The sequence below is a fragment of the Citrus clementina genome, unplaced genomic scaffold, assembly GCF_000493195.1.
Source record: "Citrus clementina cultivar Clemenules unplaced genomic scaffold, Citrus_clementina_v1.0 scaffold_6, whole genome shotgun sequence".
In the NCBI taxonomy this organism is placed as follows: domain Eukaryota; kingdom Viridiplantae; phylum Streptophyta; class Magnoliopsida; order Sapindales; family Rutaceae; genus Citrus; species Citrus x clementina.
Window position 1 is genome coordinate 5,765,027 of NW_006262139.1, and position 25,813 is coordinate 5,790,839.

At 32.7% G+C, this 25,813-nt stretch overlaps 1 protein-coding gene, 1 non-coding gene and 2 pseudogenes across 2 annotated transcripts; 3 read left to right on the plus strand and 1 right to left on the minus strand.

Annotated features, from left to right (window-relative positions):
* Positions 1–25,813, plus strand: part of LOC112097308 — a 200,098-nt pseudogene that overhangs the window by 35,623 nt on the left and 138,662 nt on the right.
* LOC112097498 lies at positions 1,044–1,152 on the plus strand. The gene has a single exon (XR_002905030.1). It is a non-coding gene; the product is annotated as a small nucleolar RNA R71 (small nucleolar RNA).
* Positions 7,121–9,214, plus strand: LOC18037956 (UDP-glycosyltransferase 73C3). Its single transcript, XM_006428423.2, has one exon. It carries the CDS (start codon positions 7,427–7,429, stop codon positions 8,918–8,920), a length of 1,494 nt encoding a protein of 497 aa, XP_006428486.1. The 5' UTR covers positions 7,121–7,426; the 3' UTR covers positions 8,921–9,214.
* Positions 13,402–14,944, minus strand: LOC18037957 (annotated as a pseudogene).

Below are 25,813 nucleotides of genomic sequence, written 5' to 3' on the forward strand. Positions count from 1 at the left end.
ACTTCTCAAGTGTCCCCACCATGATTTTAAGAAATGGAGACTTATACAATGCTTTTATAATGGTTTAACTGTGTCAAATCGTCATATGGTAGAGTCTATGAATGGTGGGAGATTTTTGAACTTACATGAAGGGACTGCATGGGATTTCTTTAATTCACTTTTTGAGAATTCTCAACAGTGGGATTTTTCAAATCAAAGGGAAAAATCATCTCAAGTTTCTAGAAAGGGGTTATGTGAAGTTAAGGATGATTTTGATGTGAAATCCACTCTAGCTACACTTTCTAGGATAGTATATGCCTTAGCTCTGAACCAATCAATGAATCATCATCCTAGTGTAGCTAATGAGGTTTGTGCTCTTTGTTCTAACTTGTCTCATATAGCACAGAATTGTCCATCATTACCAGCCTATCAAGAGGCTTATTCTGAGCAAGTACATGCCTTACAATCGTATGAATTTCTTGGTGGTGGGACATATGGTGAGTAACTCTGGAAGTTTTAGAAATTTTGACGTGGAGGAACTGGTTGTGAAGGTTGTGCTTGATTGTCATTTCTCCAACTGAAATTTGGGTAGTTTCTCTTACCAGAGTTGTAAGTTTGGGAGTATGGATTTGGATTTGGCCTTTTGAAATTGTCAATGACATTTACTTGTTCGTGTAAACTTTCTCTCAGAGCTGGCAAAGTTGGACAATCCTGTGTAGAATGGTCAGTAGAATCGCAAATATAACATGAAATATTTTGAACAGACTTTACATGATCATTCTTTTTCAATTCTAATGCTTCGACTTTTCTAGCTAATGATGCAAATTTGGCTTGAAAATCATAGTCTTTCCTAACGTTATACATGCCTCCACCAGATGGAGATGACTGGGGTTTACTTGATGACTCATAAGAACCAATTGTATCCCAGTGTTGTGCATTCTCTGCTATATAGTCAAGATAATTTAATGCATCTTCAGGACTTTTATCCCTAAACTCACCATTACACATTATTTCAACGACTTGTCTAACCCTTGTAAAAATAAGACACTAATCTCCATGTTTCAAAACCATGGTGTGGGCAAATGTTAAGTAGTTCTTTAAACCTATCCCAACATTGGTAGAGGGTTTCTCCTGATTTCTGAGTGAATGTGGTGATTTTTCTTTTGTAAGAATTTGTTCTGTGGGGTGGGAAGAATGTTTTCAAAAATTGTGCTCGCATTTCATCCCAAGTTCTGATGGATCCTGACCTAAGATTTTGTAGCCAAGTTTTAGATTTATCCTTTAGTGAGAAAGGAAAAAACTTAAGCCTGATTATATTCATGCTACAATTTTGATCAGTACATGTATTACAGACTTCCTCAAATTCCCTTAAATGCAAATATGGATTTTCAGACTTAAAACCATGAAAAGTAGGAAGAAGTTGAATGATATCAGGTTTGAAATTAAAACGTGATGCATCAGGAGGGAAAACTATGCATGATGGTGACCCTGTTCCAGTAGGATGCATGAAGTCTCTAAGGGTCCTAGGCTGTTCATAAAGATTTTGCAAGGCTTGGTCATTTTCGTGCTCCGAAATATTTGCAGCTCCTATGCCAACCATATCTAAGGGTGGTGAAGGTGATCTTCTAATTAATCTGCCACTATTTGTACGAGACCAACAATGCATGCAATGCTAATGATGTGTGCTAAACCAATGATGCATAAAACGTTAAATGAAAATTGCAGAAAATAAAAATAAACTGGAAATTAAAAAGAAAAAATAAAAAATAAAAATAAACAAACTGAAAAATAAATAAATTAGGCGGTGAAACCAGCCATAAATAAAGAAATTAAAATAACGGTTTAGGCGGTATTTTAAAACCAGCCATATAATAAAACATAAATTAAATAAATTAATGTACAAGAATAAATAAACTGAAATTAAAATGATAGGCGGTAGAACCGACCATTTAAAATAAATACGAAAGTAAATTGCAGAAATATTAAGAAATAAATTCGATTTGGGGACTGATTTGCAAAGGTTTCTGGGCGAAAATGAAGTTTCTCACAAATGTTATGGATAATGTTAAAGTTTGAAAAGAGGAGGGGTGCTAACTGAAGTTTTATAAAAAGAGAATAAAATAGGATCACAGAAAGATAATAACGACAAAAAAAATTAAAATAAAATAAAAATAAGTAAAGACAAACTAACACCAAATTTAGAAAACTCCTCGGCAACGGCGTCAAAAATTTGGTACAACTCAAAAGTGTATTACTTCCAAGTATAAGAGTATCTAGTTATAATATAACCCGGTGAATCCGGGGTCGAACCACAGGAAATTTTAAAATCTAGTTGTCAATTTGTTAAACAAAGAAAATTAATTGTGGGGAAAATAAATTATTTAAAATCAAAAAGATATGCTAAGGTTACGTGATCTACTCTCAGTATTCAAACTATAATTTTAATACTCTCTTATTTATATTTTGCCTCACTTTTACCAGTTAATTATTATATCATTTAATTCTATGTGTGTGGATAAATATGAAATAAAGTACCTAATGTGTCACACTATATTAATGGATCGACATTATGTCAGAATACCATACAAATCCAAAAAAATTTTATAAATTAGCATGACATAAAAATAACTAAAAAAAAATAAAATAAACTTAAAAACTCATTTGAAAAAATAATAAATTTAATAGTTTGAAACATTGAGCTTCACCCTTCACCTCAGCTTAATAAAATTAGCCACTCATATTGAAAAAAAAACACAACACTCTTTTTATTTGATAAATTTTTTTAAATGAAATTACAAAGAAAATTGATACAGACGAAAAGAAAAGAAACAAAAAGAAAGAAATTCTTCAGCTACACCCTTGGCTATCACTCTGTCTCAAAACTTAGATCCCTCTTTTCTTCCTTCTATTCGCTTGCATCCCCTTGCCTTTTATAGGCAAGGGAATTATCTTCTTTTCTTTTTTTTATTAATATTAATATGTTATTTTATTTTTATAATATATATACATATTGAATTGTGTGATGGTCAGGAGGCGTGATCGCCTCCTGACCATCACAAACATGCTTGCCAATCCCTTTTTTTTTTCTTTTTTTTTTAATAACATCTCACGATTGATGAATTTTGAATTGCTCCAGCTGTCCTTATTTGTTCCCGCTTTTAACTCCAATTCTATCTTTATTCCTGAAAAATATTTACAAGATAAAAATTAATAAATTATAAATTAATTTAACATAAAATATATTTGGGGAGTATTAAAATAATTTAGAAATGATGAGCGCATTAATCGGCACAATAAGTGAAAACCTAATAATTTTATCCTTATTAAATGTACACTTTTTAGTGTCAATTATTTTCAATTGTATAAATCTATTGAAAAAGGTCTGTTTAATCATATTATATGTATTTATGTGATCATCATAAGGATTCACAGAAGACATAAATACAAGTTATCTTATGATTAAATAAATTAAGTTCGCAGTTGATAAATAGAGTTAGGCGCTTTATTTATGTTTAGACTGTAGTAAATTCATTGAATGATTTATCTTAATCATGTATGAATTTACTGATGTAGTTTGACTAAATTGAGTTGGATCACATATGAGATTTAATTAACCTTGAAATGACTGTCAGACTTATTAAATCTCACAGGCATTGATTTTACTGTAATCTTAATCTTGAGTTAGTTATAATTTCATGATTGTAATTGTTATTTCATTTGAATTACCAATGGGCACGATACACACTTGTAGTCAAGATTACCCGGTATCTTGGTGGGAGCAATTATGAATATTGAAGTTATAGATTAACAATATAGAATTTGTACAACACATCTCTTGATGGGTTTTCGGCCCTTGATCATAGAATTCTCTGGCCAGAGTGTGTCAACATATTTATTATGTTGAAAATGATCATTAGAGAAAACCAGTACGTATTAAGGAATAAGATGTAATTAAATCGATTGGACAGTTAAGATATCGATTTAATTAACGATGTGGTACAAAGGATTATGCAGTAAAGAAATCAATGTGGCTTGGGACGAATTATTATTCGAGCATACAATTATGGAGGTCAGTTCCAATCTTTTAGTGGAGTAGTTTTAGAATTAAATAATTGGGCTAGTTTAATTACAAACCTAATTATTGTAACCACTATTGTATGTTCTCAAATGATCCCCGGGTTAGCTCATTTAATTGACTGCACCACTACTGGATTAATAAGCAAAATAACTAGCTATTTGGATTAAAAGCCTAAATATACCATTTAGTGGGAGGCTCAATTTAATATGCTTATATATAAGGGGCCTTATATTATTTTACAAGGTGGCCTCCCTATAGAAAAAGCAAGTAACATGACTTTTGATTTTTATTATTTGGAGCCAATGGTTTTCACTAAAGGGAGATATAAAAAGGCTTATTTTCTCTAAAGAAAATAGAGGAGACCTGCAATATACACATCAGAGAAAAATATTTTTCTCTCTAAATTTGAGAGAAAAATTTTCTCGTACTAGTTACTTTAATGGTGATAAAGGCGCATACACGTTAAGTGCAGATCAAACTTGAGTCATAGCCTGGAAGATTATTTGGTGGCGGATCGTGATCTAACAGGAGTGGTGGTGACGGATCGTGATATGGGAGCGTAAATCACTTTAGTGGAAAAAGCCAAATTGGATTTTCAAGGTACGATTTCTAGATTATAAATTCTTATATATTGTATGAGAACGATCCTAAAAGTTTTTATAAAAATTTAAAAACTGATTTTCTCCAACAACCTCTACCACCAAAAGTTTAAATTCTGCACTTTTAATAGTAGAGGTTAGAGAATTTTGTAAAATGTCCTATTATTTATTTCACAATATTATAATTTTTTTAATATCATAGCTTTAAAAACTTGTCAATTAATGCAATTTCTAATTTCTAATAAAATTTCTCATCGATGACTAAACCATTATTATTATTAAATAAAAACTCTACTAATAAAATTCCCTCTTGAATAAATTTTGTTTGAAAAGTTGTATTAAATAGAATCTAAGAAGAATCAAAGATAGGATATGCAAGCATGTCGTGCTCATTAGTATCTCAAATGAAATGATAATCACAAACATTAAAACTATAATTAATTCAAGATTGAGACTGTAATAAAATCAATAACTACAAGATTTAATAAGTGTGAAAATCATTTTAAGGTTAATTAAACCTCACATGTGATCAAGTTCAATAGTCAAAACTAAATCAGTAAATTTATACATGATTAAGACAAATAATGCAATACATTTATAACAGTAAAAAATTAAATTAAGCATCCACCTCTATTTATCAACTGTAAACTCAATTTATTTAATCATGAAATAAATTATATCTATATCTTTTATGAATCCATATAGTGATCACATAAATACGTATAATATAATCAAAAAGATCTTATTTAAAATATTATAATTAAAATATCTAAAAAATATCTCAAATAATTTATTAATAAAAAATTATTTATTACAAAATAAATGAATAAATATACTTTAAAAAACACATAATCCCAATACTCAGAACTTTTGATTTGCTTTCTCTCTTTTCCAGGGGAAATGAGTTATCTACTTTAAAGTCTTTATTCTAGTTTACAGATTTCCCTTTTCTCTCTCTCAAATTAGTTGGCTTGGGCATTATACTATATGGTACTGGCAAGCCAGAATTCTCAGTCTTGCCTTCACCTATTTTTGTTCGTTGAACAAATTAAGGAGCAAAGAAAGAATAAGAGATAAAGCAGCAACAATATATGGGCTAAATGGTCATTTGAAGAAAAATATTTTGAGCAATTAACGACGTCCTTCCAAGTATTGTGTTAGTTTATGGACTACGTAATCTTTTTCATATAGAGTATACTTGTAAATAAATAAGATGCTTTCATCATCATGATGTTAAAACATGCTCCTCGGGGCAAAATGTCATTTCGTAACAAGCTGACCACTTCTTAACATATTGTCACCGGCCGGATGATGACTTTCAAAACAAATCTCCTTTAGCCACTAGGCGACCCCCTTCTCTCGAATTCGAGAAGGTTTCGATTTCATCCAACTTTCGCGCGTGAAAGTTTCAGGATATAAGCATATTTCGCAAATCACAACACGTAAAAGTCATAAATGAGAATCTTTAATAAATCACTTCTAAGTTCTTAGTTTGGTGTTAAAAATTAAGATTCCATTAATTTTTTTCTTTCGATGTAACGTAGTATTTAATATTCATAAATTAAATTGTATATAATAAAAAACTATCATTCAGCAAGTGGTATTCCTTTTTTCATTAATCGTAATGAATAAGTTTGACATTAACCGTATCATCGTCTATCCGTTTAGATACTTTTCTGCAACTGGGGAGGGCGCAATTAATATATATTGTTAAAATGGTCAACCATGAACATTCAATATACATGAACCAAAAACCATCAGCATTCAATATACATGAACCAAACATGTCATATTCAATTACTCCAAACATGTCATGTTCAATTGCTTGGGACTTGAATCAGCTTCCAATTAGCCATAGCCTTCTAATTAAATAGCAAGTTACTGAGATTTAAAATGTTTTTCATCAGCTAATAATTTTTTTAAATAAAAAATATTTTTATTATTAGTAACAAAATTATATCTAATAAATTTCCATAACAAATAATATATTACAAGAATATTATTAGTAGCAACAACAAAAAAAGTTAAGGAATTTTAAAATACATCAAAGGTAACCAACTAATACATGTATGACATGTGTAATTAAATTTAATATAACCACCACTTATATGGTAATTTTTCAAAATAAATATATACATGTCAAAGCATGATTTATTTATTGTGTGGTAGATATGATATCTCTGATGTATTTTACAATTTCACAAAAAAGTGACACATAAACAATACTTTTGTTTCACACCTTTGTCAAATCTTAAACAAAAGAAGCAGTCGACAAATTAAGCTCCCAAGAGTGAGTTTCTTCAAGAATAATGCTATAAAAAGAAACGCCAATGGGCTCGTAACCCATTGGCACAACCCATCGAGTGCATGTGTTTGAGTCCCAGCAATGTCTGGGATTCAATTTCTCTCCTAGTGAAAATTGGGTGGGGATAAAATTAATTCGAGATATAATAGATATCCTTATGGTATTACGTGAGGATAGAAATTCTCTCCCAATGAAATTGGGTTGGAGTAAAATTGTCTCCCTTTAAAAGAAATAAATATGAGGATCTTGTCTCCAAACATATTAGGAAATAAAAATTGTGCCTGATTTTCTTAATAACATTGATAAAGCATTAACTATCTTGAATACCTAATTCAGCCAGACTAGTGTTCTAAGTAAGCCATGAATTTAAGATATGTTAATAAGATACCAACTGTGACTGCAAGATATATTTCGAAGTTGAAGTTTCTCACAATAGAAGCAGCAAAACCCAGCAACTGACTTGACATGGCTTCACCTTTACCTGCCCATCAACTTCATTTTGTTTTGATACCCTTAATGTCTCCGGGTCACCTTATTCCAATGATAGACATGGCTAGACTTTTGGCAGAACATGGCATCAAAGTCACCATTGTCACTACACCTCTCAACACCACGAGATTTAATATCACAATTAAGCGTGCTGTTGAATCAGGTCTCTCAATTCAGCTTCTCCAACTTGAATTCCCATCTGTTGAGTCTGGTTTGCCTCAAGGATGTGAAAACATGGACAAACTTCCTTCACGTGATCTCATCAAGAACTTTTTTCATGCTGCTAGCATGCTAAAACAGCCATTTGAGCAACTCTTTGACAAGCTACATCCCCGTCCGAGCTGCATAATCTCCGGTAAGAATCTTCCCTGGACAGTTAATTCTGCTATAAACTTTAAGATCCCGACGATTTTGTTTGATGGAATGGGTTGTTTTGCTTGCTGTTGTACACACAAGCTCGAGATTTCTAAAGTTTCCAAGTTTGAGTCGTTTGTGGTGCCTGGCTTGCCTCATCGGATTGAATTAATTAAAGCACAGTTACCAGAAGCTCTCAATCCTGCAGGCTCACATGTACAGGACTTGACCCAAGTCCGTCATAATATCAGGGCAGCAGAGCAATCAGCAGATGGAATTGTGGTTAATACTTTCGAAGAATTGGAAGCAGAATATGTCAAAGAATATAAAAGGGTCAAAGGTGATAAGGTTTGGTGTATTGGCCCGGTTTCGGCTTGCAATAAGTTGAACATAGATAAAGCTGAGAGATGCAGAGGTGAAAATGGATCAACGGTAGATGATTATGAACAGTGCTTGAAATGGCTTGACTCATGGGAACCTGGGTCTGTGATTTATGCTTGTCTTGGGAGTATCTGTGGCCTTGCTACTTGGCAACTTTTAGAACTTGGGTTAGGCTTAGAAGCATCAAGTCAGCCGTTCATTTGGGTAATAAGAGGAGGTGAAAGATCACAAGGTTTAGAGAAGTGGATCCAAGAAGAAGGATTTGAGGAAAGGACAACAGGGAGAGGATTTATAATTCGGGGATGGGCACCTCAAGTGTTGCTATTATCTCATCGAGCAATTGGAGGGTTCTTGACACATTGCGGTTGGAATTCAACACTAGAAGGAGTGAGTGCGGGAGTGCCGTTAGTAACATGCCCTTTGTTTGCCGAGCAATTTTATAATGAGAAGTTAGCTGTGCAAGTATTAGGGATTGGAGTGAGTGTTGGAATTGAGGCTGCAGTGACATGGGGTTTGGAAGACAAGTCTGGTTTAGTGATTAAGAGGGAGAAAGTGAAAGAAGCTATTGAAAAACTGATGGATCGAGGCAAACAAGGAGAGAAGAGGAGAAAGAGAGCAAGGCAGCTTGGGGAGATAGCAAATCGTGCTATTGGAGTAGGTGGATCTTCTCATCGCAACATAGAAATGCTCATTGAATTTGTCATCCAACAAACAAGAGGGCAGGAATTCATTTGATTAATTCATGAACAATCAGTTTCATTCATACAACAAGGCGGTTTGATCGATCTACTTAATTTGTCAGCTTATGAGTGATGTCCTATCAATTTGATGATAATTAAAAAATCTGTGGGTATTTGTTTATATATTTAGTTCTTCCATCAATGAATGGAATATATTCCAAGAAGAGATGGCCATATTGGGCTGAATTTATTTACTTATTGTATTCAGCAAACTTTGAACAGATGACAAGATAATATTGCTTTAGAAGTTGATGGTGATTGCTATATTGGGCTAATGTTTCAAGCCCGCCGCCCGGCCCACTATTGTTTTTCGAGACAAGCTATTTGTTGAATTAATCTGTTAAAATGGAATATATTATAAAAAGAGGACTTGAACTTCTAAGATTTCATATATTAAAGAGAGACAATCAAATGATCAAATCACACTTCTTTTTCAATAATCTTTTGTTAAATCTATTATAATATTATAAATAAATTACTTGGAATATTAAAATAATTTTTTATATTTCATTATTTACAGTTCTATAATCTAAACTAAATTCAAATAATTGTACCAAAATTTAGGTTGTATTTGGTATTTTTTTTCAATTGGTGTTTTCTAAACTTGGTTTGCAGAAGAAAGATGATGCTTTTGATGGGTTGTTTCGATATTTGAAGATACATTTGGTAGCTTATTTCTAAATTATAATTTATGAAAAAAAAACCAATGAAAATAAATTTAGTATTTTGTCCAAAAAATTTCTTTTTGAATAATGTTTAGGTAATTTTTTTAATTTATTTTTTTATTTATTTGAATTAATTTTTAAATAGTTTAGAAATTATCATGTTTAAATTGATAATGATAAATGTAATTATTTTTCTAATAGTCTAATCTTAAATGAACTAAAAATGGTTCATTTATTTTATCATAATTTATACATTTTAAATTTTATTTGACTATTTTAAATTTTACTTTTTAAAAATGAGATAAAAATAATTTAAGAATATCTATAAAATTGCAAAAATGTTGGAGCAAAAATAATCTTATCTGACAAGAACCCATAAATTTATTAATAAATAGTAAAATATTGTATTGATATTATAAAAAAAGGAAGAAATAAAGGGTTAAAAGCTTAATAAAGAAAAAAAATATATTTCAGTTGATACGTTTACTGTTAAAAAATAGACCTAAAAAATAAATTTTATAGTTTTCATTCTAGGAAAATGAAAAACTACAAAACAAAAACTATACTAAAGGCACCTTATATTTTCCTAATAACTCTTTTTTTATTTTTCAAATTTAATATTTTAAGGCATAAAAGACACTAGTTATTTTAGCTCATTTTTTGTCAAGCCTCAGATGAACTAAAATATTTTAAGGAAGTAGCTTTCAGGCTATCTTGAGGGTGAACTTTGATAACTGGTGGGAAAGTTAAGCTTTGAAGAATAGAGCCACGAAAGAGGATGCTTGATTTATGAGGGACCTTGCAAACGATGAACCTTGAATTCAGGAATGGCAAAATTATTCATCAACCCACAAAGCAGTCCAAATTCGTCTGTAAAAACTTATCTGCTGTGAATAATTTTATGGGTTGTGAGTGAATTTAGTATTTTAACTGAAATTTGTTGTAGGATGCGAATAGATTTGGTATTGAGAAAAAATCTATTGGATACTCACACCTACATTCTTTATTTTAATTATTTATATTTTTAATTTTAATAATAAAACTTACATTAAAAAATTCAATCATAAATATATGTCCGTTAAAGTTCTTAATTTCTAAACCTAACTTATCTCAGCACAGCATATACACACACAAAATAAGTTTTTAATAACTAGAAGTTTTATAATTTTTAAATTTAATATTACTGATATCTTATTTTAATTGATAAATTTTGTTTGTTTTACTTCAATTACTTGAACGTAATGATTGATTACTGAAGTTAGATTTTTATTTGTTTAATTAATTATTAACGATAATTGTACATAATTTACTTGTTAACATTGTTGATAACATTTGTATGTTGATTAAAAGATAAAGTAAGGTATTGATATTAATGATGATAATTTACTAATAGCAGAAATATTTTGTGTCAGATTAATATATTTTGTGTATCTCTGTTTATGTTGAAATTTTAATTTCTTATTTACGAGGCTATTAGAGGGCGATTGGTGGTAGTGGTCAGTGATGATATTTCGATAATCAAACAAAGTAATCCCATCTCAAGAAAAAAGATGAATGTGAGTTGGATCCGACCTTTTGCATCGGGGCATCATTAATCTTTTGTATACGTGGTACAACCTAATTGGTCACTTTCTTCCTTAGATAGGGGTACTTAAATTGTAATTAAATTATCCCAAGCTTCTATTTGTCCAACCAAATTTTTATCTCCAACACAAATAATCCTTCTGAACTTCTTTATAAAATTATAAAAATAAATATCCTTTTGACCTTGAAAATTAACAATCTAAATTTCAACAAATTGTATGTAATAGTACACTCAACAATTAAAAACTAATACGACGTTAAGTAATGATAATATAAATTTAAATCAATATGTGGCAAATTTTATTGGATTTAAAATTATTAAATTCAATTACAATTACAGTAACGAAATTAATTTGAATTTAACAGTAACGTTTTTTTCAAATTGAGAAATTATCATTCGTATACCATATTGTTGTTATATTATCAAAAATACTACAACACTTTGAGGTTGTATAATTGTCCACCTTAAATTAACAGAAACTATCTGCTGACCACTAAACCGTTAGCTGTCATTTGCAAGTTAATGGAATTATAGCGAATTGAAGATTTTACCCATAAAACTTAAATTAAAGTAAAGAAAAATTATCACTTATATACCCTTAAATTCTCTTATTATCACTTGTATACTTTTAAATTATCACTTGTATCATATGAAAAGACCATATTACCCCTCTAACATCATCATATTTAAACGACAAGTAACGATTTAGTGGATGGTAGATACATTTTGTCAACTTAGGATGTACGATTGATACACCCTCAAAATATTGTAGTATTTTTTATAACGGAGTAAACTAAGAGTATACGAATGATAATTTTCCTTTTTAATTTAAAACCACCCTAAGGTGGGAGGGTTAGGCGGGATCCTCTTAACTGTAGACTATTGAAATAAAAGAAATTACATATGGAGGAGGACACAAACTAAAACCTACAAGCAAAATAACAACACAACCAACAAATCCAAAAAAATAACAAAAACATTATGAGAACAAATAAGAAGTTAAAGATAATTAATTAATGCAAATGCCTCGAGACTGCCTACGATACCTGTGACCAATAACTAATGTGAAATCTTTTCTCGAACTAGAGGAATGTGGACTAACAACACTGAAGTTGGGGTCAAGATCACCCCCTCCAGAATGCTCAGGCTCAGACGTAATATAATCATCAGCCACAGGATTCTCATCAGAGCTAAGCTCCTCATCCAACTAAAAATGAATATCTGTAGAATGGGAATTAAAACCCATAGTCACGGATTGAATATCCTCCACTATAGCTCAGAAAAAAGTAGCACCAGTGGAAACCCTCTGAATACCTAAATCATCCTTAATAGAAGAAGAAGGCTTTGTTACCTCAGCCCATCCAGCATTATCTCTCAAAGCAGTAGCTGTAAGAGGTGGGCTGAGGAGATGGTCGATGGCAGAAGGTGGTCCTCATCGATGGTAACAGGTGTGGCGGCGGCGATGGGCAGGATTCGACATTGCGAACACGTTTTTGGCCTTTGGTTTGGGTGTGAGTGCGGTTGTGATGGTTGTTGCCGGCCAAAGGAGAGGTCACTGGTGTGTAGGGTGGTTTCGACAGTGGCAGATTACCACCACCAGCCGCCATTGGAGCAATGGCGACTAGTCAATGCTCGGTCAAACAGTGGACAATTAAGAGAATTTTTCAAACATTGCGTTGGCGGATATTAATTAATTTATATATAATTAATTTAACAATAACTTTTTGATAGTACAACTTATAATTATAAACATTAAAAGAATATATTTTAATGCAGTCAATTGCAAGTAAATCATTATAATTGTTTATTGATTATACCCTACAAACTAGTTTGAGTTAATTAAATGTGTGTTTGGGAATGAAGTGTTGTAACTTTTAAGCTGCAGCTGCTGTAAAGTAAAAGATATAGTTGTAGAGTAGAAGTTAGGAAAAAAAATCTACTAAGCTGCCAAAGCCCAGCTACAAGTGTTACCAAACACCTCAGCAGCTAGGTTTTAACAGCCCAGCTATCGCACCACACTCCCAAACGAGTCCTAAAATTATAAACAGTTGCTCGGCCGAGATTCCTTGATAATCAGGGAATAATGCATATCTGATCAATGGATGAACACAGATTTAACAATAGTACCATAATAGATAAGTGAATTAACCTCTCAAAAAAAATAAAATAAAATAAGTGAATTAACAAGTACACATGAAACAAATTAAGAAATTAATCTCTCAAGCGTTATATATGTTGGTCATCACCATGTGGCTGTTGCATGATATCTTGGATTAATAGTTTGATCATGAGGGAAGAAGATCTTGTTTCTTCTGTTGCCCTTTTTGCCATTATCTGGAATTCTCTGGCTCTTTTTCTTCTGTCATCTGTTTCCCCTCCTTCATCCATGAGTATGTTAATAGCCTTTACAACATCTTCCTTCTTTACCAATACCCCAATCTCTTCTTCCTCCCCAAAATCTAAGGGAACTTCCACTCCAATCCTCACCCCAATATTTAGAACTTGCACAATCAACTTTTCGTTCCAAAATTGGTCCCCATAAAGTGGCCATGTGATCAGGGGTACGCCGGCTGATATCCCTTCAAGAGATGAGTTCCAACTACAATGTGTTAAAAATCCTCCAATTGAAGGGTGTGACAATATCAGTACTTGTGGAGCCCATCCAAGGATCAAAATGCCTCTTCCTTTAACCCTTTCCTCAAATTTTTCTTCTAATAACCACTCTTGTATTTCTTTAGATGTGTTATTTCCTCCCCTGATAACCCAAATAAATGGTTTCTTAGAGGCTTCTAGACCTAAACCAAGCTCAATCATTTGCGAAGATGTTAGATTACAAATACTTCCAAGACAAACGTACACCACCGAGTTAGGTGGCCACGAATCCAACCAGTTTAAGCATTCAGAGATATCAACTGCTGCCTTTTTACCCCTCTCAGCCTTATCTATGTCTTGTTTGTTGCAAAGTGAAACAGGGCCTAGACACCATACTTTCCTTCCTTTGGTTTTCGTGCATTCTTTCACATACTCCGACTCTAATTCTTCAAAAGTATTTATTATAATCCCGTATGATTTCATATCAGCTGCTAAAACCATTTCCCCAAAATCTTTCCATTTCTCACGAACTTTAGTCATTTCAATTTGATCAGGCAAGCCAGGTACCACCAAGTAGTCAGAATTAGATGTAACATTTTCCTGAACCGTGGACGTGTGCAAGTTGTACAAACACAAGAGACAGAAGCAAGAAAATCCATGGAAAGATATACGAGGAATATTTAACCTGGCAGCAGTGTCAACAGTCCAAGGATAACACGTGTCGGAGACTATGCAGCTTGGCTTTGGGGTTAGCTCTTTTAATAGATTCTCGAGTGGCAATTGAAGGAGTCTAAGCGACTTGAAGAAGTTGGATACCAAGTCCGTTGAATGAAGCATGTCAAAATTCTCACAGCCTTCTGGTACTCCTGCTTCCTGATATGGAAATTATATTTCAATAAGTTGGAGTGGTAGCCCAGACTGCGTGGCACGAGCAACAACTGTTTTGAAACGGGCTGCATTAGCTGGCGTGGTGACAATAGTAATAGCAGCTCCATGCTGAGCCAACAATCTAGCTGTGTCTATCATAGGAATCATATGACCTTGAGCTAGAAAAGGGAACAAAACAAAGTGAGGCTGCTGGCAGCTCCCTTCAGAAGCCATGGGTAGATGAGGGAAGTGTGTCCGCTTATGACTTGTAGTAGATGTTCTGTTGTACCCTCCCTCCACACACACACGCTCTAATGACTTGTATTAGATGTTCTATTGTACCCTCCCTCTACACACACACATTATACAGAGTTTCAATGTCAATTGAGATAAGAGTCTGCATAAGCCTGTCGTTATATTGGTAGATGATATTGTGGCTATGGCTCTCATACAGACCCAAACGGCTCTCGTATAGATCAAAAAACAACTGTGTGGACTGTGTTCCTCCACGTAGTTTCAACCGAGAATTTTCGTCCACTTCTTTTGCATTCTATTTTGTCCACGTATTTGTGAATTTTAAAATAAAGTTAACTTCATTTTTCTTCTAATTAATTAAACATTAGGTTATTGTATTACACAGATATTTATAACTGTTATGACAATAAATTAATACATTGATATTTATAATCAGATATACAACTGAGATTTACATTACTATGTTTTAATTATATGAAATATATATCTAGATAAATAACTAAATAAAATTAAGTTCATAAGGGACAAGAAATGAGGATGTGTCAACTATAAAACTTCCAAACAAACGCTTAGATTTTTTTATTTTGCCCGTTCAGAGATTTTTTTGTTTCTGAATTGTTGATGTTTTTAATAAAATGATAACATGAACTGTTCACATTACATATGATTATTGGTTATCGACGTGCGAGATCTTATATTTTTACCTAGTCATCTTAAAATCACATTGGACATTTATTTTGCAATATTGAGAAAGCCACAAATAATTTTGTATAAGTTAGTATATACAACTTAATTCCATATGAAAAGATTGACTGAACAATTATAACAACTACGTTTTTAATTATCTGGGCCTACAATAATTTTATACAATCAATTCTCGTGCCTATAGTTTGATCATTTCATTACTCTTTATTTTAAGGTGTAATAAAAAAATCTGTTCAGCAATGTTTCAAATTTTGTATTTTTAAAAAAATAAAAGCAGCTAAAAGATATCTATACACACACAAAGGAATTTGGTTGTTTTAAATCAACAGTAAAATTAAGAAAAAAAAATGATAAAGAGGTTTTCTTAGCATGTTTGTTGGATTGATTTCAGTTGTGATTCTAATTACATTTACCACACCTCTACCAATCTCATCCCTTATGAAATGAAACCTTATAGCTACATGTTTTGTTCTTTCATGATTCTGGAGGTTTTTACTCAACCATATAGTACTTGAGCTATCATAGTTAATTGTAACTGAGCTTTGTTCCAATTGTTCAGAGACTAAACCTTTGAGCCATATAGCCTCCTTTATGGCCTCAACGAGAGCAATATACACTGAAAGCAATATACTCTTCCTCAGTTGTTGAAAGGGCAACAACTGACAGCAAGGATGCTTTCCAACTCATTGCTCTTCTATATAATGTGAAAATACAACCAGTAAAGGATCTCCTCTTATCCAAATTAGCTGCAAAGTCTGAGTCCACATATCCTAAGACTTTACTTGTGGCATTGTTAACCCTTCCAAACATAATACCATGGTCTGTGGTTCCTTTAAGGTACCTCAGCATCCACTTTATAGTATTCTAGTGTTATTTACCTGGATTCCCCATAAATCTACTAACAACACCAATACCATAATGGTAAGTTAGGTCTGAAGCAAAGCATAGCATATATAATGCTTCTAACAGCACTAGAATATAGGATGTTCTTTATACAAGCAACATCAACATCTTCTATAGGTTCTTGCTGTTTAGGAAGTCTGAAATGAGTAGCTAGAGGTGTAGACAGAGGCTTGGAATAACCCATTGCAAACCTATTGATTACCTTCTTAACAATTTGCATACTCGGGATTCCAGATGTTGCACCTAATTTCTTTATTTCAAATTCAGAACTAAGTTGTGTTGTAAGTCTCTCTATGTCTTCTCTATGTTTGCATGTTATGATAAGCATGTCATCCACATAGAAGAGTAAATAGAGTCCATCTCTAGATGACATAATTCTATAATATACACAGCTGCCATAATTACTTCTGCAATTACCATGAGCAAGCATAAACTCATCAAACTTCAAGTACCATTGTCTTGAAGATTGCTTTAAGCCATATAAGCTCTTCCTTAGCAAACAAACTGTGTCCTCTGTTCCCTCATCAATGAAGCCCTCTAGTTAAGCCATATGTATCTCTTCATCAAGGTTTCCATGAAAAAATGAAGTCTTAACATCCATTTGATCCAATTCCAGGTCAAAAATTACGGTGATAACTAGTAAAACCTTAATAGAACTATACCTTACCACTTGTGAAAACATTTTATTAAAGTCCACTCTTTCCTTTTATGTAAACCCCTTAGCTACAAGCCTGCTTTGTATTTAAGAGGTTCAATAACTGAAGTTCCTTTTTTGAGTTTGAAAATCCACTTACAGCCTACCAGCTTCTTATTTAGAGGTTTCTTGACTACGATCCAAGTATGGTTTTTCTTCAAGGAGGCTATTTCTTTATTTTTTGCAGCTAGCCATTTTGACTTATCTTTGTTGTTCATAACTTGGCTGAAATTCTCAGGTTCCTCACCCATCACTTCATTAGCAACCACCAATGCATATGATATAAAATCAGTTATGCCATATCTTTTTGGTGCTTTGATGACCCTCATTTCCCTGTCTTTTGCAAGCTAATAATTATCTAAGTTTGATGTTGTTTCAATATCTTGATGAGACTTAGAAACCTCTTTACCGTCTTTTTGACTTCCACTAGACTCCATGTTGGTTATTTTAACTCAATTACTATTGGTGTCAATGTGCAAGTGTACACAACAAGTAATAAAGTGAAGAATAATCAAGATCGTCTCCACAGGGATTGATGCTACTAGAGTTACTACATCAATTTCAACAATGCAATCTTGCTTTTAAATTAACTTAATGGAATTAATAAGATTACGCAACTAATGAAAATGAAAATGCAACAAAGTAAATTGTAACGAAAAGAAATGCACGCTAGACAAAAAGATAAATAAAAGAGAATGAAGTAGTTAAGTTAACAAACTCTCATAATAGGTCTGACTGTGTTGTGTTGTTAAGTCTAGTTGCTACAGCATCTGCTACAGCACTGAGCAGAATCATCATGCATCCTCACCTGTCGTCTGTCAGACATCTCATACCTTTATGCAGCCTAACAATGACCAATTGTTATGTCCACATAAGCTATGACATTTCATGTTTATGTTTTCTTTACCCTATAAGGTGAATCCCTATATCTAGTTCATCACTAATCTTAAACTAAGTATGGCCCTTTTTGGACTCAAGTTAAAACTCAATTCAGGAAACTCAATTTAAGACCAAGTATTGCTATAACATGTTCCACTAAGACAATTCCTTTTGTGGCTCTCTCTTAACTTTTAACATTAAATGAGAGGTTAACCGAAATAATGAATGCTATATAATTTATAGAGCAAAATGCTACAGCAAACGTGCAACAACTCATATGAGCAGTCAAGAACCCCTCTAGATTATTTGTCACTCAACTACAATTAAATTTAGTTCAAAATTTGTAAAGGAAAAACAAGCAAAAAAGTTTCAGCTATCAAGTACATCTTTTCGACCAAAGAATAAATAAGAAAATAAGAAAAGAAAGAGAAAAGTTGAATCCCAATTATTCTGCAGATTTGTTACTAGTGCATACTTGCTTCTTTCTCTTCAATTCTTTTCCTTCTTCATTTCTTTCTTGGTTTTCTTGATTGTTATTGACGGCCCCCTTTCTTTAATGCATGTGCTTCTTTTTATAATTGAAATTTAGGGTAAACGAAAGCTCAGGGCATGGATCTGCCATATTTGGAAACTTCATATTGCGATTCTACTAGTATTCTGCGCGAAATCTTTTGCTGTTTATTCTAGGATTGCTACAACAATAGTTGTTACAACAACATCTACAACAATTGCACTATCCCAGACTTGATTCCATTCTTCTATTATCTTGTTCTTTTCTTTTTTTTTTCAAGCCTATTGTAACAGTATTCCTCCCCTGAAATTTGAGCTTCCAATCACCTACAATTATTCACACAATCTAACCACACAATTATTCTAAAACAACATGTTTCATTAAAAATAAACTAAAATGGTTATTCATGCAAAATAAAATTAAAATGCAATAAAAAAACATGTCAATTAGTCTCAAAGTAATCATGATTTAAGTCTAAAAGTGTCATGATAACTCGCATGTCATAGAGTTATCACTCCACCACAATCTCATATTTATGTCTGCCGTTAGGATTTGAAGTTGTGACTGAAATTATAGTTATGCAACCCAAGAGGGGGGTGAATTGAGTTTCTAAAAATTATACAATTCTAAAACAAAACTCAATGCAAAACTGAAAAGAAATTAAAACAATAACAAATAAATTAATCACAATATAAAAAGATAAGGAAAGAGAGATTCAAACGTAGAGATTTTTACGTGGTTCGTCCAACCTCGCCTACGCCCATGCCTCCAAGCTTTCCGGGCTTGAGGATTTCATTAAACAAGCCTCCAAGACTTCAAATGCTTACAATTGACTTTCAAGGTGTGAATGAACCTTTATAAGAAGAGATTATCCCCAATCTCTTAACCCAAGTGTATCCCAACACTTACAATCACTCAAAGTAAAGATTATAAATTTGTTCTTCACTCACACAATATTTAAGATTACAAATCAATGCCCAATATGTGAATAAATGAAGCAATAATGTATTTAAAGCTTTATGAAGGTTGTATTCTCAATTATGAGCTCAATGATAGCGTTGTGATCAACCATTGTTTGAATTTGAATGAGTTTATTTATAGTTGGAGCTGAAAAACTAGCCGTTATTGACTTTTTGGGAGAAAATGGATCGCCATTAATTGTTATCGATTAACCATTTGTACTGGTCAAAATTACCATTGAGCTAAATTTCAAATAAACGGTTGACTGTTTGTCATTACCCTTTCACCGTTAATTTCCAGAGACCTGTAAAACAAATTACTGCTAATCGTTCTTACTGAACAGTTAAAGGTTAACATAAAATGACATTCTGGAAATTATTGGTTAGCCGGTTTGAAGTTAGCAGTTTGCCGGTTATTTCCAGTGGCATGCAAAGTTGAATAAGTTTATCCGTTTGTTTTCATTAGTTCAAGGTTAACACTTATTTCAGTTCTGGAAATTATCGGTTCACCAATTTCAGTAAACGGTTAACCGTTTAATTCCAGTGACCTTCTCTGCATACTTGTGTTGTCCGTTTTTACTAACCGGTTAGAGCTTAAGCAATTGACTCTTTCTAGTTTTTATCGGTTAACCGTTACAAAGTAAACAGTTCATCACATTTTAGCCAAATATTGCAGGGAATCATTTTCCAATTGAAGCTTAATCAACTATACATCTTTCATGAACATAATTGAAATGATTATATGGCTTTTGTTTATTGATGAATAGCTCCAACATTTTAATTAGAAACATTTAAAGTTTGTTATCATCAAAATCAATATAATGAACACTTTCATGCTAATAGTGACTTCTGCAGCAACATTGACTCTTCATCAAATCAACATACTTGCTAATGAGGGTTTTAGAAGGCTTTCCATTATTGCTCTATATTGTGTACCCCTTTATGCCATCTAGATACCCAATAAAGTATCTTTTAATTGCTCTAGGTTCAAGTTTACCTTGGTGTGCATGTACATAGGTCGTGCAGCAAAAAATTCTAAGGTTACTAAGATCTGGTGGTTTATCGGACCAAACTTCTTGAGAAGTTTTGAAATCCAATGCTGATGAGGGGTTTCTATTGACTATATAGGTTGTTGTTGTAACTGCCTCACTCCAAAATTACTTAGAGAGATTTACATTGAACAACATACACCTGACTTTCTTAATTAAAGTCTTATTCATCATTTCAACAAGAGTACGTCTCACTGTCATACACCTTGCAATGCCCTTCATTTTGCAAAATTCATCAAACTCATTGTTGCAATACTCTAAGTCATTGTTTGTTCTTAGCCTTTTTATCTTCCTATCAGTTTGGTTTTTCATAAGTGTTGTCCACTCTTTAAACTTTTTCAAAGCTTCACATTTATATTTCAGCACATAAACCCACACCTTTCTTGAGAAATCATCTATAAAGGTTATGAAATATCCAGCTCCACCTTGTGATGGTCCCCAAAGATATGAATGAACATAATCCAAAGTGTGTTTGGTTTCTTGTTTCCCTGTGTTGAACTTCTATATGGTAGCTTTCCCAAACATACATTTTTTACAGAATTCTAAAGATGATATTGGATCACCACCAAACAAACCTTGCTTATGAAACTCCCTCATATGCCAAAGTTTAGTCTTATCACTGCTTACACTTGCTGTGACCCCTAACGTATGAGAAGATCTAATAAGAACATACAAGCCATTTTTTCTAACTCTTTTCATAATGACAACACCCATTTCAATGACTTGAATTTCTCCATTTTTTCAGCCTTAATACTACAACCTAACTAATCAACCATCCCCATAGATATAAGATTCCTGTCAAGGTTTGATACATATCCAATATTTCTTAAGTCTCTGATGACACTATCAAACATCCTTAGGCTAATGGTTCCATTTCCAGCAACTTTACAAGCAAGATTATTCCCCAGTAGAACTTTGCCCCCATCAGTTCTTATAAAGGTCTTAAAGAGATCTTTGTTTAGGCAAATATGGAAAGAACATCCAGAGTCAAGTATCCACTCATCTGTTGGGTGTTTTTCTACAGCCACCAAAACATCTGCTCCGTCTAAGTCTCCTTTATCCTCTGAAGCTATAACAGCCTTTCTATTAGATTCTTTTTAAAGTTTCTCAAGCTTTTTCTTTTTAAAGTAATCCTTTATATAATGCCCTTCCTTTTCTTTTTCTTCCTATCTACTTTATCCTTCTAATTTGACATTTTTCGTCTTTTAATTATCCCTTTTCTTTGCCTTTTTTATTTGGGCTTTGTTTTGATAGATACGCCTTCGCCATAGTTCTATCTTTTCCATATGATCGTACTTCAAAGCTTTCGATTCCAAACCACTATTGAAATCTTTTAATGTGATCGTCTGCCTTCCATAGAGAAGCGTATCAACGAAGTGCTCAAATGAACCAAGTAGAGAACTCAACAGAATGAGTGTCCTGTCTTCATCTTTTAGAACAATGTTCACATTTTCATGGTCCAAGATCATCTTATTAAATTTATCTTGATGAAATTTTATGGCTACTCCTTCCTTAATAGAGAATGTATACGATCTCTTCTTCATATACAATATTTTGGATAAAGATTTCTTTAAGAAAAATTCTTCAAGCTTTGCCCATAGACTAGATGCAGTTATTTCTTTTACCACCTCCCTTAACACTTCATGAGAAAGATGTAAGATGATAGTATTGTGAGCTTTGTTATTGATGGTTTTCTTGTCTCCACATGAACTTGAAGAGCCTTCTCCTTTTTTTTCTTAGCCTTCGGATCTGTGTCTTCAGCATCAAGAGCACTATCTAGCCATTGTTGGATGAGTATGACTTGCATCTTGAGACTCCACAAGTAGTAGTCATTCTCACCATGAAACATCTCAAGATCAAACCTGGTACTAGCCATTAAAGATCAAGAATAACCCCACAACACAAGTTATAATAATAGTTTGTTATGAAATCAAGATGCTAATCACTTAATCAGATCAACTAATGAATTGTAATCGTGCAAGAACAATCAAGAGAAAAGAACTTGAAGAAACCAAGAATGAAAAAAAAATAGAAAAGAAACAAAAACAACACAAAGCATATTAATGTGGTTTGGTACTAAAGTACCTACATCCACTGTTGAAAATTGCCCTACAGACTTGAAGCTTTATTGATGGGGTTGATTACAATAGATTCTTGAGATTATAGAAAGCAAATCTCTCCTATGGAGATTTTCAATCACTCACTCAGAATTCTTTAAATCAACAACTAAGGGGCTGCAGTAACCAGCTCAACTCCTTTTGTACTTAAACTCTAGAAGCTTATCACAGGGTTGTTGTAACAATTTTAACTACTAACGACCCCACTTACTCCAGCTCAGCAACCCACCTCAGCATAAACATAACATAATATAACTAACCTAGGCTTCACAATTTATTATGTACTTCCCATTTTTTAAACCCTAAAACTTTTATTTCTAATATCTTAATTAATATTTGATAAGAAATGAGGAAATCAATTTCTTAAAAAAAGTTTTGACTACAAAATATAAGTGATAATTCTTTTAAAAAATAAAATAAAATAGAATCACTTCAAATGGCCCTTTTTTCGTTGGCTTTCAACCCTTTTCAATCGTCTTCTTCGTGGTCTCCGTCTTCTCCTCGTTCTCTTCCTCCTTTTTCCTTTTTGTTTAATATTTATAGAATACTTTTTGTTACGATGTTCTCATTGCAAGTCATTTTTTTGTGAAAAATCTAATACTGAACATAAATAAACAAAAAATTATTAATTAAAATTGTGTCAAATAATTTGTTTACGACAAAATTGGTTATATTGTTGCTAAATCTCTTAAAATTGTGTGCATTAAATAGTTTTATTGGAGTTTCAAGTAAATAAAGTAATTAATTTAATCAGTTTAAGGAAGAATTTTTTTAAAAATTAAAAGAGTGTACAAAGTAGAAGTTAATATTTTAAAATTAATATATGAGTGTACAAAGTAATAAAGTATTTAAAATAATTTTTAAAGTGCTAATTGTCCCACCCTTTTTTAATGGCCTAATGGTAATTAACCTAATTCCTATAGTAGCAGGAGGAGGATTAAGTGCATGTTTAGTATTTATATCTAATGGGCATAAGTGTTTAATTAATCCCAAAAGCTCTTTTTAAAAGTTTTGTTGTTAAAGCTTGTATTTTAAGTAGAGCTTTTGGAGATTAAATAAGTTATTTTACCTCTACCACCAAAAGCTTAAATTCTGTACTTTTAGTAGTAGAGGATAGAGAATTTTTTAAGATGTCCTATAATTTATTTCACAATATTGTAAATTTTGTTTTTGATATCATAGCTTTAAAAACTTATCAATTAAAGGAATTTCTAATTTCTAATAAAATTTCTCATTGATGACCAAACAATTATTTTTTTTTAGTAAAAACTCTATTGATAAAAGTCCCTTTTGAATAAATTCTATTTGAAAGGTTGTATTAAATAGTCTAAAATTACATGAGACCACCATGTGAATTGAGATGCACAAATAAAATCTAAAGAAGAAGAAAGTAGAGCTGCAAAATTTATGATTTGACAAAGAGAGAGCAATATAACATACCCACAATATTCACATAATAATTTATAGAAATCTAAGGCTATTATTGCATCCTTAATCTAACATTAGACTTATATGTTATATGTTGTAGACTATCTTATAAGATTAAGCCCATTTAGAAGTGATCTATGTTTTCGGCTAATTTAGGCTTTAATGTATCTAATAAAGCGTGGGCCTTTAATGTATAGAGACTTAAGGACAATTTCTATTTCTATGATAGGCTGAAATAGAAATACGTATTGATAATAGGAAAGCTATCTATATAAGTGGTTATGGTCCCCAGGTCACATGTAATATTCTATTCTCTTATGATGTCCCATCATTAGAGAGAGTGGAGCGAGTTCTAAGATAACGTGTTGACCTAGAAGGCTAACCACATGATTCTAAAGAGTAATTAAGTATTATGGATTCAGGTATGCTTCTGCATATTCTTTTATTGATTCTCGGTGATACAACATGAATGTTCTTGGAATTTAGCTGTTAGTTTTTACCAAAGGATTTATTATTTTAACAAGTGGTATCAAAGTCTCTTCATGTATTGAGAACAATTATTGGTTGTTTTCTGGTATTAAAAAATTTAGAATTTTAAAAATTCAGTTTAGGAAATTTTAATTTATCTAGTATTATCATCACCACATAATAGCAACATGGGGGCACTTAGGTGGCTACTGATAGCACTTTTCTCACACGCAGGTTGGTGGTTATCACGAAGTCGGGCGTGGTTGCTATTGGACGGTGTTTAGGCCCATTCTGATGGCGTCTTGTCCACAGGCTGGAGGCACTAACTTTCAGTGGTGGCATATAGTGATAAATCACTTACTAGTTCTTGTCGTGGTAGTTTGGTAGAAGCAACGACCATGAGAAAAACTGCCATATTAAGGAGAGAAAAAAAAAAGCAGCTGATGGTTTCAAGCCAGAATAAGATGGGGCCTTTGGCCATGCTACCAAGCAAGTCGTGGCCACAAGGCTACCATCAAAAAGAAGGAAAACAAAAGAAAATTAGGGTTAGAATCCAAGTGAGGGTTGGTTAGGGTTTAGGCCAGTTTGACTAAACCCATGCCAACCCTAAATTGGTCAATGGTTGACCGTTGATCAACCAACTATTGACCATTGACCATATTGTGCAAATTTTATTGAACTCGCAAGTGCACGAATCTATTGTAGAATAGATTAATGGTGACAAGTGTCGATCCCACGAGGAGGTGAATTTTAATTATGTGTAGAATTAATTTTCCAAGTGGGTGGTTAGATTTGTGGTGAAAGTGACTTAGATTATCCTAAAATTTGAATTAAATTGGCGAGAATAAATTGAAGAGAAATCTATTGAAATGAAGCACTTGGATATCTGGATCTACATCAATATGCACCATAGGGTAAATATTCCTTGTTATTGCCAATTAAATCATGGGGGGGGGGGGGGGGTTTCCACTCCTCATGAACCACACTCTAATCAATATGGTACTAAGGGCTTATTATGCCAAATAATAATAACCTTGTACCAGGGAGTCAGTTAAACCAGTGCGGTATCTGGACAAAATTATTACTATCAGAGGGGAAGAGAAAGTAAATTCGCCAATAAAGCCCATAAAACATGTTGAAACTTCACCTTCACCCCAAAGGTGAAACAAAATTAGCTACTCATAATGAACTAGAGATAAAATGAAATTCTT